The sequence below is a fragment of the Octopus sinensis genome, unplaced genomic scaffold (genome assembly GCF_006345805.1).
Source record: "Octopus sinensis unplaced genomic scaffold, ASM634580v1 Contig11382, whole genome shotgun sequence".
Lineage (NCBI taxonomy): Eukaryota > Metazoa > Mollusca > Cephalopoda > Octopoda > Octopodidae > Octopus > Octopus sinensis.
In genome coordinates, this window is record NW_021832374.1 from 372623 (window position 1) to 382342 (window position 9720).

The following is a 9720-nucleotide window of genomic DNA, read 5'->3' on the forward strand; positions in this document are numbered from 1 at the left end:
TTTTATTAAAAGATTCGAAAATCTATCATCAGGCTTAAAAATGGAATTATATGTTGTAAATCAGATTAGGCAACCTGACTTAGATAAAATAAAATTATTGTCATGAATTGTCTGTCAAAGGCTTTTTTATAATCATTAAAATCAAAATTTTTAAAGAATATAATCAAATTTGATTTAAGAACAAAAAGATAATAGATTGAAGTCAAATAATTTTATTCTTGAATATAAAAAGTCTTAAGCTTTTTGTTAACGTCGTCACTATTTCTTATCTCCAAAAATTCGTGGTATGGTACCACGCTGATATTATCCGCAATATCTGTCACTCGGAAGCACTTTTGATTCCTTTTCATAGATTTTATTAATATGTTCTAATTGAAATTATAAAAAATATGTCTTTACATCGTTAATTTTGTCACCAGAGTTGTAAAGTTGATTATATGTATGAAAATGTTCTATCTTCATTCTCTTTGTGTTCAGAACAGTTTCATATAAGGACAAAATTCTGCAGAATAAATAGTTTCGAGATCTATTTCCCGCTTTATGCAATCTTACATACAAACCAACCTGGAATATTATTTAAATTTTTTATGTTTACCGAATATATTTTAGATTTATGTTTTAGTTTTTGATAATATTTTTTCTTCGCACGACCCCGCATTCCTTTTGTGATACTACTTTCACCGATCCAGCTCCATTCTTGTTTAGTATCTAATACCTTATTATTTGTATTGAGATGCCTCCATATATATTAAGATCAGAATTCCTCCTATCTTCTATTTTAATAGGATGGGTAGTAATATTAAAAGGAATTTCCAAGGAATTAAATGTTAAGGTGTTCAGTAAATCTAAATTGTAAAATTGTGACTTACTATGATCACTAGTTTGTGAAATAATTTGTGACAGATTTGTTAAAGGGTAATTTTGGTTCTGGGCGGAATAATTTTTAATATTGTGTAAACACATGTCCAAATGATGCAATACTAGTAGAAAGTATTTGTTTAAAATACTTTGATTATTCAAAATAAGACTCAGGTACTGCGCTATCGGAAATTGTAGATATTGCATCATTTGACTCATTTGCTGGATGTAAAAATAGGTGAATAAAGGGTTTTGGCCGAGTAATTGATAATTTATTTGGTTATAAGCTTATTTGATTAAACTAATTATTAATCGAAATTTACAGATTGACGTATTGAGCGGATTTTCTTTCGATATATTCTCCAAAATGTTTTCAGGTTGCCAGTATTGTGAATTTTCGGTATTGTTCCTTTTTTCTTTTATAGAACAAATTAAATTATTTAGTTTTTGTATTAAAAAAATACAATTTGAGGTTAATTTCTTTATTTAATATTTAACTGACTAGCTTATATAGTACCTTGTAGTAATGATGACGAGTAATTATCCCAAAACGACAAAAGCATTTGATATTGCTAATAAATAGATTAATTTGGATAAAAATTTAAAACCATTTGGTTGACTAAATTTTGTTCAATTCCAGGCCACATTTGAGGCAGTTCATTGTTTACTAAATAATCGTCGTTAGTTTCAATTTACTGTTATTTTCTTGCTTATTTAAGGAATTATTTGAATTATCTTTATTATTGAACCAATTTTCATTAAATTCCATTGAAAAAGTAAAAAAATAAAACGATAATCTAATTTATATAAACCTCAAACTGCGTTCAAAACATTAAATATTTGGTATTGAAATTTCTTTTATTTTGACCTCGAAAGTGTTAAGTATAGTCAGCGGAAATCAATCCAATGTCAATAAATGTAGATTTTTTCATCTTAGCACTAAATTTAAAATTATATTTCTTTATTAATCAAAATATAATTTTTAGTTTTTGATTATAGTTAAACAATCTTTTATTTTTTAATGAAAACCACACAAAATCTTTTTAAAATTAGATGATGGTCGATTTTATTTGACAAATTAATTTTTTACATGATTTTTCATTATTCGCTATTAACTAGCTAGTTTTCTGAGTTTTTCAAAGTAGAAAAGCTAAGTCAACCACGAAGTCCGTAAATAAGCATTTGTTATGTTAAATTCCCAATATCAATCAAATATTTCTACTTTGAAATATTTTTCAAGTTGATAGAATTTTTTTATCTATACCGCAAAAAAAGAATTGCTTTTTTTTCGTGTATAAAATTTCATTATTTATATTTATCTATCAAAAAATTTTTATTTATTAAATTTCAGTTTAGGTAAATTATGATAATTAAAAATATGTGATCTGATAAACCATTTTTAGAAACATAATCTATCTGAAAATTGGGATAGTAAAGTTGCATAGATTTGATTATGGTTTCTCTGCAATTAGTCAGTATGTCTTAAAAAAATAATCGAGACAGTCCAGAGACATGTTGAATTGATTAAAAATATTTTTTTAACCATTTTATCATAAATGTGCCTTTAATTCGTTTTTAAGAATTTTATTGTGGTCATAATAAAACAATAAATCATATTTTGTTAGATTAATATAAATTTTATGGCTTGCTCATAACTTCTGAGATTTCTGACTATTCCAATAATATTGGATTTATCTATTTTTAATGTTCATTTTTAAACAAATCTTGATAATGAATTATCTTTTAAGAATAATAGCAATCTGAAATTGTCAATTTAGGCAGAAAATTGTACAAATTTGAAGATAATAATAATATTTCGTAAAATTCTCGGGAAAAACTCGGAAAAAAGTTTGTTTTTCAGCATGTTTATAAATATGAAATTATTAGACCTATCTATATTTCATCATTATTTATTGACCAGAGGATCACAAATGAAATTCTTCGGAATAACCAGCTGGTTTTGCGACGGTAATTAATTCTGATTCCATTAAAGTTTTTACGACTTTGGTAAAGAATTACCGCTAATTATCTATTTAGACTAGCGTTTCCCAAATTTTTTGTGTTCGCGGTACCTAAAACCGGGTTTTTTCTTGCGGCAAATATTAAGTAGAAATGTTTTTTAATTTATATATTCGAGAAATTTTACAAAAAAATTACCAAAAGTAATTATGATAACTAATAAGACACTTGTGCTTGTTTATGTGTACACAAAATTTTTAGAAGGGGACGAATTCGCGACAGAGATACCAGATGGTCATCTTCAATTGACAACAACCTGTTTCTGTTTTTTTGATTTAATACACATTTATATGATGCTGAGAACTAAGGCATTATTTTTATTGCTTTTTTAAAAATTGACCAACTTATAAATATATTATGAAAAAACTATTCAGATTTAATTTAGTAATCATGCTGACGATATTGTAATTGCTACCCGGAGCCGTGAGATGAACACGGCAAGTACAAAACTGCAGAACTACCTCCACAATCTTAAATGTTGGCTCTCGATTAATCGACTATCAACGAGTCCTGAAAAATCGGTCACTACGGTTATGACTTTAGCAAGGAAGCTTGGGAAAATGGTGGTGAACTTAAATCTAAACAACATGGAAATCCCCTTTAAAAAATCCCAGAAAATCCTCGCCGTGACTTACGATAGTCACATGTGTTTCTCCCAACAAGTTGAAAATGTTACTACTAGCTGCATGAAGAAACTGAACATCTTAAAAGTGTTTCTCCGAAAATGCAAACAATGGATCAGCTTCCCCACACGCCAATCAAAATACCGGCAATTCATCGAACCTTCCCTTAGTTATGCTTGTGGAGCGTGGGGATCATTAACAAATCGGACATTTTAAATTATAAATAATTTTTAATTTTAAATATCAAGAATCTCGTGGCACCAAAAGTGCCGCGCCATCCCGGTTGGAAATTGCTGATTTAGATTTCCTAAATTTTTAAAAACTTAAAAATTGAAAAACTTAATGCTTCCTAAGTAATGCCTCCTAGATCATCATTTTCGTTGGAAAAAAACGGTTCCTCATTTCAAGGAATATATAATTAAAAATTCTTAAAATTTCTGAAAGAGTTTCGCGATCAATACAAAAAGCATCTTCATAGCTTTCTTTCCCTAACTCTTGTTGAAATAGAAATATTCTAGTGACTTAATAAAAAAATGAAAATAAGAGTATTTTATCGAATTACAATTCCTCTCGAGACCGACGGAAGTGTCAGGTATAGAGGGGAAGTCGGTATATTGAGTTTTTAAATTTACAAAATTCAAGTTGGGACCACAAAATACAGCTGATATTCAGAATAGAAAAGATCCGATATATCAAAGATGAAATACCAATGATAACCTATAAGGTGAATCGGAACCAGAAGTTCAGTATGATTTTAAGGGAATTCAAGTATACCGAAGAGTCAGTTTATAAGGTTTGATTGTATTATAAAAATTATACAGTTTTGCCCCCTTGTCTTCGAAGTCTGTAGTTGTTGTTGCTAACCCCAGTCAGACATCAAGGTATGAGATTAGCGGCTAGCAAAACAACAGCGCTTCCCCGGATTGCTACCAAATGACCTCAGGAGAGTGAGCATCAAATTTTTTGCGGGCAAGGAGAAGATCAAGACAGCGGAAATACATCAAAAGTTGCAAAAATCCATAAAAAAGTTGCCTATCCATTGTCCATAGCTAGCAGCAAAAAGTTCCACTATATTAATTAATACATTATAGTATACTGTGACAGTTCAAGATTAATAAAGTTTTATATTTCCATTTGCTTAGATGTTATTCCTAAAATCCTTATATGTCTACAAAAACCAAAAAAAGATAAATTGACTCTGACATGCTGTGCAAAATCAAATCGCCAAAACTTTTCTCATTTCTTTTGTTAAATATTTTTTTACAAAATTCCTTTTCTAATTATACTACTCGTTTGTGTGAATAGCAAGTCCCTGATCTTGGTAAATCGTTTAAAAAATCGTTTTCTATTACTTGAAAAATTATATTAAAACAAAATACATGATTTTTTTTCATCCACGGGTACATGTTTAAATTTGGGACTGTTTGAGAAATTCTGTAATTATTTTCTGGAAAATACAAATTAATAGTTGATCTGCATACATATTAAATGAAATATGACTGAAATTTAAATCGTCAGGATAATATGTAGTATATTCATAAATTATTCTTCTCTTAAATATTCTAAAATTTGATGATTGATCAAAGTGGAAGTAATCAAAAGTTTAATAATTTTTTCACTTGCTTTTTACTCATATTCAAATTCAATTAAAATTTTTATTTTTAAATTGACTAAAAAATCAATACAATTAATAATACTTTCCGCAGGAAGGTGCGTGCTTTAGCCCCCCGGAGTTTCCCCTCTGTTCATTCCTAACTTAATTTGTTTTCTCTTAAATAATTAGAAGAGTACCCCCATTAATAATAACGCGAATTAAATTCCGTACGATAAAAACAAATTCTGAGTATTTAAAAAAATATAAATCACTTGGTAAAAAAACTCTTACTTAGAACATTTTTAAAGATTTTTGAACATTTTTTTATTTACGAAAGTTTGACGAAACCTAGCATTTACGAAAAATTAAACTTAGAGTGAACAAAGTAATCTGATATTCAAATGAAAGACCATAAATCAGAAAAATTTTTTTATAACCAAAAAAACTCTTCTTTAAAAAATTATAAATTAATAGTCCAAAAAAGTTAAAAGAATAAGATAGATGTACGCTCGTATCTATTTATCGATCATTTGAAATGTCTATTTCCGTAAATTTCATTTATATTGATTATATAATTTCGTTCTTTTTTCGTTTATTGTCATTTTTTGTGAATGTGTTAGCAAAGGTTTATTGTACCAAATGAAAACAAATTAAGTTAGGGACGGGCAGAGGGGAAACTCCGGGGGGGGGGCTAAAGCACGCACCCTCCTGCGGAAAGTACCGCATGCGTGTTGCCACTGAGAATAGCGATGGATATCCGCTGCAATAGCCACGAAACCTCGCCTGACTCTTTCATTTTGTGGGCCAATTTCCTCCCGATGTCGCTGATGAAGGCCGAGGTTAGAGGCCTGTGACGCCCGATGTCTCCAAAGCGATCGGCACGAATATAAAACGGCGTCCAAGTACTTGGTATTTTTTAATTTTGGCCGTCTCAGCCTTTTCCGCAGCGGACCCGAGGGAAGTGGCAGATGACATGATTGCCGATAGAGAGAAAGAGTCGATGCACGTAGCATCCCAGACGAGGCACTTGCCGTCCCGAAAAGGAAAGATTGTCATTCCGTCTGGGCGTTTGCCGTCACCAAGTGAGATATATTTTCATACCTATATTTGTATTTTCTCTTCAATTCGACTGTCTATTTATGTTTGGATACTTTCTTCAGTTTTATATTTCTTGAAAAATATAGAGACGAGCCCATCCTATGTAAAAACAATAAGTACAATTTTTACTTCAGTTTTGTAAATTAATTCTAGTTCACTAAAATATTTGTGCAGTTTTTGTCCACTTTCATCAATTACACTTGCACAGATTTTAGATGATCTATTCAAATGACGCCCATATTAATTTTTTCGCTTGAATGATTAGAAAAAAAACAAATTTCAAATTTAATAAGGAGATAACATCTCCGGCAAAAATTACTTTACAATTGCACCGTAAAGTGGCAAACAAATCCTATGAAATTGCAAACTTGTTTCGCAGAGGTCAAAGGTCTTCGAGAATATCCGTGCCCCGATCTGAAAAAAGCGCACGTTCACGCTTCCAAATGATACCGCTGGTCTCAAAGGCAAAGGGAAAACAAACAGATTTCGGGAAAGAAACCTATTTTGTGATCTTCGAATCCTTCGCCCCGGAAGAAGCGTATCACAGGGTCGATGCTGAGATGTAAAGGAAAATAGCTGCGTGAGTGTCTGCAAAAGTTGCGTTTTATGAAAACGATTTTCCTTTTTTGAAAAGAAAGATTGTCTATTTACGATGTCATCGAGCGGTTCATGTTGTAAAGACCTTTAGCCACTGTGCTTGTTCAAGACTGTCGAGCCGTAAACACAATTATGAAGCTGGAATATTTCTAATCAAGCCTCAGACAAACTCAGATCCTCAGGGCCTCGTTATCAGTAAAAGTCGGGTAAAGAACAAAGACGACGCCTTTAGCTGTTTACAAGCCTCATTCAAGCTTGCAATCTACACCATTTACTAAATAATCTACAAGATTTTCTATTATTGTGTTTTTTAAAATTAGTATCTACTAGAATTGTGTTAAATAAGTCATTTAAAACGAGTGAAACATCTAACTTTGTTTTTTAATATTTACTTTTAAGAACGACTGAATCGAATAAAAAATTGCATTTCAACATAAATTCCTAAATAAATTCAACAACTTATGAGTTCAACAACAAAAATTCAATTTGATATAATCAATATGTCATTTTTATTAGTAAGAGTTAAAAGAAAACATCCAAAGACCGATTTAAGTAAAATAATTAAAGAAATGGTTATTGAAATGAAGAATATCCATTTTTGACTTGCATTGTCCAATAGAAATGCCAAGAAACTTTCCGAACTAGTAAAATATTTTCTACAAAGATTGATACACTTGGATCAGTTAGACATTTTATGTAAATTAAGGATTTTGTCAATATCTTTCTCCATTTCAAGTGAAATTTTCAAAGCTCCTTCAATAGAGCTGTAGGTATTTTTAGGAACCTAAAGTCTATACCCAATATAACTTACTGGTATTATGTTCAATTTGACCGTTCCTTCTTTTTTAGCAAATATTTCGAAATTATTGCATGTTCAATTTCCTCTTTAGCTTTTTTTTGAAAAAATTTGCAGCTGCTGGCATGCTTACTGAAAGTTTTCCAAAATAATTAGCCTATTATATTATACATACCATATCTTGGTATGCATATGACGCACAGTATTCTTCGTATATTTGAAGATTGATGGCTTTTTCAACTTTTTGTGAAAAATTTCGTTTATAACCGAAACACTCATTGATGTCGCACAATTATGCCGTTATCATTTGTCTCATTTTATAGTTTAACTAATTACAGATTGATTACATCTTTACCTATCTACTTAAACTGTCAATCATTTTTATTTATTTATTTATTTAATGACCAAAAGACCAGGGTAAGCCAGTTAACCGGGGAATTCATGTACCAGCAAGCGTGTAGGCTAATGAATTGTTCGTGCCCAAAACGAATCCCCTTGGCTTTTTGCTCGGAGAAAGCAAAGACATTGCCCGCAGAAAGCTGCTGGCTACCGCGGCTTTGAGGAGAATACAAAGCAAAGCATGGCTCCAAGCTCTGCCTGTAAATCGCCAACTCAGATCAAGACTTTATAACGCCTTCGTGAAACCTGTTCTATTTTATAATTCCTCCAAATGGGAGATCTCGGATACTGAACTGAGACTCTTTTCCCCGCAGGCAGTTGCACCTTCCACACGGACTTTACTGGTCATCTAAAATTAATAATCAGTCACTCTGCAAACCCTATAATTCTACACCGAACGAAAGAGCACAATGAAGTTCCAACAATTTTTTCAATATGTAAGTGATTTTATTCCCAACAATAATTCGAGGTATTCACAATAAATTGCTGACGGCAAATGATCTAGACAATGTTTAAATGAAGGCCAGGAAAAAGGCGGCGTTGGCGAAGATGGCATGCAGGATGGTTGAAATGCATGTTTAAGCGAAACCCTTTATGGGACATGCAAAAGAGCGCTTAACTAACTAATAAAACGGAAATATAATAAAATCAGTTTTGAGCTATCAGTTTATTTCAACAACATAGCTCTTAGTTAAGTTGCTGAAAAACATGAATGCTTGCTTATAAAATTTAAATACTTGCGGTTTAAACACGAATGCATGCAGGTTAAACCCTAATGCTTGGAGATTCAACAATAATATTTATGAATTAATGATAATGGATGCCGTAATGGTAAATAATTGTCATCTATCAAGTGAAGATTACGTCCCATTACTCTTTGAAAGTAGTATAGTAATGAGGAATAAATCTAAATCTACAATGAGACAATCTGGCCAAACAATGAAGTGTTCTGTAACGTACACTTCAATGTATATTGACTTTTTATTTATGGCAATTCTCTATTTAAATTACGAGAAACTTTAAATTTATTTGTTTTGAAACTTTCAAAATAACATAAGAAGTGGGATTTAGCATTTTTTACTTTGGATATGTTTAAACTCAAATTTTTGTTCATTATATTACAATAAAACTTTGAAATTTAAAGCACATTGAGATACCACAAATTTTTTGTAAAAAGAATGCCTACACATGCTCGATTGGATTGAGATCTAGATTTTATGGATACCAATTTATTGTTTTAAATCAGTTGTTGTGGTGCTGTTCATGTCCGTTTTTCTCGATTAGAAGAAAATGAATCCCATGGGCCCTCCTGCAGAAATAAATTAAAAAAAGATATGGTGGATGCAGGAACGATGTCTCTGGGCTGGATAATGCCACAAGAGCTAGTATAAACAATAACCCTACGTTGGAAGTCGTGTTGCCAATACTAACTTTCACATCTTTCTGCAATTATTGAGGATGTCAATGTGTCTCTAAGAATGAATGGGTGTCACAGGTGTTCATCAACCAAACAAAGACTGGGGAGAATACCCAGGGGTGGCTGGAGTTTTATCCTTGAAAAGTTCAACGTGAAATTTCTGAGAGTACGAGTCTAACCAGATTGAAAAATATGGCCAAACTCAAACCAGTAGCTGGTAACAATAATGAGCTGTGGATCTAATAGCAAACAATTCCCAACAAGGGAACAAGTGGAAATCTCCAACTTCAGAAATTGCTTGGAAGAGATTAGCTTCCAA

At 31.3% G+C, this 9720-nt stretch overlaps 1 protein-coding gene and 1 long non-coding RNA gene across 2 annotated transcripts; both read right to left on the minus strand.

The window, feature by feature from the left end:
- Positions 1 to 212: 212 nt before the first annotated feature.
- On the minus strand, positions 213 to 676 carry LOC118761277. Its single transcript, XM_036499047.1, has 3 exons — positions 596 to 676; positions 400 to 564; positions 213 to 368 (listed from the first exon to the last, which is right to left on the minus strand). The coding sequence occupies exons 1-3, from the start codon at positions 656 to 658 to the stop codon at positions 213 to 215; spliced, it is 384 nt and encodes a 127-aa protein (XP_036354940.1). The 5' UTR covers positions 659 to 676.
- A 373-nt stretch (positions 677 to 1049) lies between these two features.
- LOC115228921 lies at positions 1050 to 1491 on the minus strand. The gene is made up of 3 exons (XR_003883277.1): positions 1376 to 1491; positions 1182 to 1274; positions 1050 to 1145 (listed from the first exon to the last, which is right to left on the minus strand). It is a non-coding gene; the product is annotated as an uncharacterized LOC115228921 (long non-coding RNA).
- Positions 1492 to 9720: the final 8229 nt, after the last annotated feature.

Bases quoted from the DNA above. Each gene is read 5' to 3' on its own strand.
- LOC118761277 (XM_036499047.1), bottom strand. From the start codon at position 658: ATGCGGGGTCGTGCGAAGAAAAAATATTATCAAAAACTAAAACATAAA. The intron at 565-595 runs GTAAACATAAAA...ATAATATTCCAG, and splicing joins ATAAATCTAAAATATATTCG to GTTGGTTTGTATGTAAGATT. The intron at 369-399 runs GTAAAGACATAT...AATTTCAATTAG, and splicing joins CTGGTGACAAAATTAACGAT to AACATATTAATAAAATCTAT.